This window comes from Hibiscus syriacus, unplaced genomic scaffold, assembly GCF_006381635.1.
Source record: "Hibiscus syriacus cultivar Baekdansim isolate YM2019G1 unplaced genomic scaffold, ASM638163v2 tig00110814_pilon, whole genome shotgun sequence".
NCBI lineage: Eukaryota > Viridiplantae > Streptophyta > Magnoliopsida > Malvales > Malvaceae > Hibiscus > Hibiscus syriacus.
Genome location: NW_024062872.1, coordinates 646,060 through 649,958, shown reverse-complemented (window position 1 = coordinate 649,958; position 3,899 = coordinate 646,060). Strand labels below are relative to the sequence as shown.

Here is a 3,899-nt window from a genome sequence, read left to right as displayed (position 1 = left end):
TAATGCTTTAAGCATATAGAAAATCAATTGAATAAGTGAGATTTGAAGAGAACTTGAGAATCAAGAGTTGGCAGTTATTAAATGCTGGAAATTAACCACTACTAGCATCCCTCCCCACTTCAATTTTGCATCCCCAAAAGAAAAACTCTATCTAACAGCTAAAATGAGATAGGCCTTTGTTCAAGAACCCAATCAAGTAAAAGATAAAAATGGTGCGATTGGGTCCCCTCCCCCCTCCTTTCTGATGCAGATTCTCCCCATCTGTTTGCCATTTTACTGTATTGTTCCTTTCACTCTTCTGCCACACTTGTCTCTTACTTATCTCCTTCATCAGACCACCACCCACCATCACATACACCAATTTATGAACCCTTTCCCTTCCTTTTCTTCCTATTCACTCTTCTCATTGCTACCCTTTTTTTTAACTACTTGCATTGTCTTTTTTACTTTGCAGCAGCAGTAAGTTTCTTATGTACTTGCAGTTGATATTTTCCATATCACTGTTTTCTATTTTTTGGGGTCAAAAGCAACAGTTTTTGGGAGCCCAATGCTCATGTTACTGCTTCATCATCATTATGAGTTCCCTTATTTCTCTCCTCCGTAACACCTCTACTTTAGTTTCCCCACTTTGCTTTCTACTTCTTCTGTCTTCAACCTCTTCCCTCTATCAGGTTAGGATTCAAGCCTTACTTAGCTCTCTCTTTTATTTCTTTCACCATATTTGATCTCTGATGAATTTAGTAATGGGTTCTGGGGTTTTCAACAGGGTTTATATTTTGAAGAGAAAACAAGGCTGGGATCAACTCCTCCAAGATGCCACAACAAGTGCAATGGTTGCCACCCTTGCATGGCAGTACAAGTTCCTTCACCATTTCAACGAGCTGATTCCAGCAAAGCCATGGAGGTTTTTGGGCCAGCATCAGCCAATCAATACTCCAATTACAAGCCTCTTGGTTGGAAATGCCGCTGTGATGATCACTTTTACAACCCTTGAAAAAAAGATCAAATCTTTTAGTACCTAAAAGAAAATCGTTTAATAGGATATTTAGGTAAAAAAAAGAATACATTATCATGGCTTATAATCATTATGTATAGAAGTTGCATCTGGCAACAGTTTCCGTGAGTGCTTTGTTTTTTTATTTTTGGATAGTCTTGCTTGATTTTCTAATGGATTATGTTAGTATTTTTTTTTCTGCTAATAAATGTTAGTGTTGTTTACTACATTAATTACTTCTTTAACGGATATGACATTTTAATACGGGTTAGATCCATTCTATTATTTCATTATTTTTAATATATATATATATTATATATAAAGATCACTTATAAATATTAGGAAACACTACTTCATATATCATTAAATTTTATCCAGTATTTTATTTAAATTATTAAAATTTTAATTTTATCAATTATAACATTAAACTTTAATTTTATATTTAATTATATCAATCTATCGTTAAGTTAATAATGAGACGATGACATGCTTAATGATTGTTGACGTGATATATCACACCAAAATGATATCTTTTTAGTACGGTTGTTTTAATACTTAAAACGACATAATTTTAAACACTAAACTTTAGATATTAACATATGCCGCAATCTAATTAGAAGATTAAATTTAATGAATTTAATTAAAATTAAGATCAAATTGACTAAGTAATAGAGACCAAATATATAATTATACTAAAATATTTAATTGACATGTCATCGTCTATTATTAAATTTAATGAATTTAGATTTTAACTGCTGACGTCTTAATTGAATAATTTATATAATTTAATAGTTTGATTGACGAAATAGAATAATAATTGAGTGATTACAGGCGTTTTTCCCGAAACATCATCTTTTACCATTAATTTTCTCTGTCAGACACCCTTCAGACTATTTTTCTCGATCTAACACCATTTGCAGTAAGACGCCCCCTGCAGAGCGCTTTACGCTGATCTGGCGCCACGTGGGGTAAGGCGCGCCCCCTGAAGTGTGCCTTATGCTGACATGGACACACGTGTCTAAAGCGCGGTCCCTGGGGCACGCCTTACGCAACGCGGGACAGGGGCCGCACTTTTCAATTATCACATGCTCAATTATCACACGCCTTACCCGAACCTCTCGGCTTTAAAGCATCCTCTCTCGGGTATAAATAGCCCTCTCCTCGTAAGCTCTCTCACAATTCCCTCTCAACCGAGAAATTAATACAACAATCCTTTCAACCAGTAAATAACACCCGACAATCCTCTTATATTTGATTCAAAAGTTCGTTCGATATTTAGTTATAAGGTAATTTTGTTATAATATTTTTTTATTATACTTTTTGTTTATTATGATTATTTGAAAATAATATTATAGTAATTGTTTTCAATTAATTTCTATGACAGTTCAAGGGGAAAACGGGAGCATACGTCGAAAATTTTTTGCGGTGTAGGTAATAATATAAAATTATATTATTTAAATTTTTTATGTTTATGTGCAAAAAATTTATTGTGTTATATTTTCGTTCATATATTATTTATTTAATCAGGTTTGTTTCAGTTGTTTTTTTTACAGATATAATATTGTCGCACTTTTAAACTCTAAGAATGGTGCGACTTTCAGTTATTGTTTATTATGATGGAGAAATTCGAGGAGATGAAACCGACGTTGTTTTCGTATCAAATGAGCGTGTTAAAATATTATTCAAGAGAAACATAACTCTTGAGGAGTTGATAACGAAGATTTCGAGGAAGATTCATGTTGGAAGTAGTAGAAGAATGTTGTCGTTGCAGTACAGATTTCCAACATCATTGTTGTCATTAACTTATACATCGTTCGAACTATCGAACAATGATGATGTTGAAATGATGGTTGATTATCAAAGTAATTATTCAGACGACGATATTGAGATGTATGTAAAGTTTGTTCAAGTGCGTGCTGTTCGGGGTCATTTATTAAGCTCCCACTACGGGTTGGCTGAACAAGTTGACAACCCAACTACAGTAATGTGTAATGATTTTAACGCCATAATGGGAAATCCGCATCATGGCGTCACATCAACTTCAATGGGGAGACATTCATCCGCAACTCCTTACGATATGTACGTCCACGAACAATCCGTATGGCAACATCACGTCCAGTTCATGGGGAAGGCATTCATCTGCAAATTTCTTTTACCTTAATATGGAGATGTCATCGACGCAACAATCTGTGCAGTTTCCATTTGACACGATGGCTTCAAGCTCCAGGGGGAGGCATTCCACTGCGAGCTTTTTCGATCTTAATGTCGATATGCCATCTAGTTCAAGGGGAAGACATGCAAGTAGTAGGTTCTTCGATCTAAATATGGAGAGCATAGAGGAACCATAATCTCCACAAAAAGAACCATTTCGTGAGCCTGGTGCGGATGGTGCTGAGACTGGACTATTCATTCACCCAGATTCACCGCAATTCAACTCCGATGATGATGATAACGTAGATGAAGTTCCATTAAATGTGGCACAAACAGACCCTCCAACACACATGTATGAAGCTGATTATGGTGCAATGTACGGGCCAGAATTTGCGGATATGCCTCATCTCGGTAACTATGGATATTACTCATCAATAAATAATGGTGAGTTATCTTTAGGCATGGAGTTTCAAGAAAAGAAGAAGCGATGATGGCTATAAAAAAATTACAATATCTGTAATTATGTTCAATCGAGAGTCGACCGCTCCACGATAGAAAAATATGTATGCTACTGTGCCCGACGCAAAAACGAATGCAATTGGATGGTTCGCGTATCGAAGAGGAAGAGGAAAAACTACATATGGGAACTAACAGTATACAACGGTCCTCACACATGTTGTGCTGGAGGGGTCAACCAAGATCATCACATTTTGGACTTTGAAGTGATATGCCAAGACATCATGCCCATGGTAAA

General features: G+C 35.7%; 1 protein-coding gene across 1 annotated transcript; it reads left to right on the top strand.

The window, feature by feature from the left end:
• Positions 1-488: 488 nt before the first annotated feature.
• On the top strand, positions 489-1,145 carry LOC120141881 (EPIDERMAL PATTERNING FACTOR-like protein 1). Its single transcript, XM_039156645.1, has 2 exons — positions 489-671; positions 767-1,145. The coding sequence occupies exons 1-2, from the start codon at positions 576-578 to the stop codon at positions 992-994; spliced, it is 324 nt and encodes a 107-aa protein (XP_039012576.1). The 5' UTR covers positions 489-575; the 3' UTR covers positions 995-1,145.
• The last annotated feature ends 2,754 nt before the right edge of the window (positions 1,146-3,899 follow it).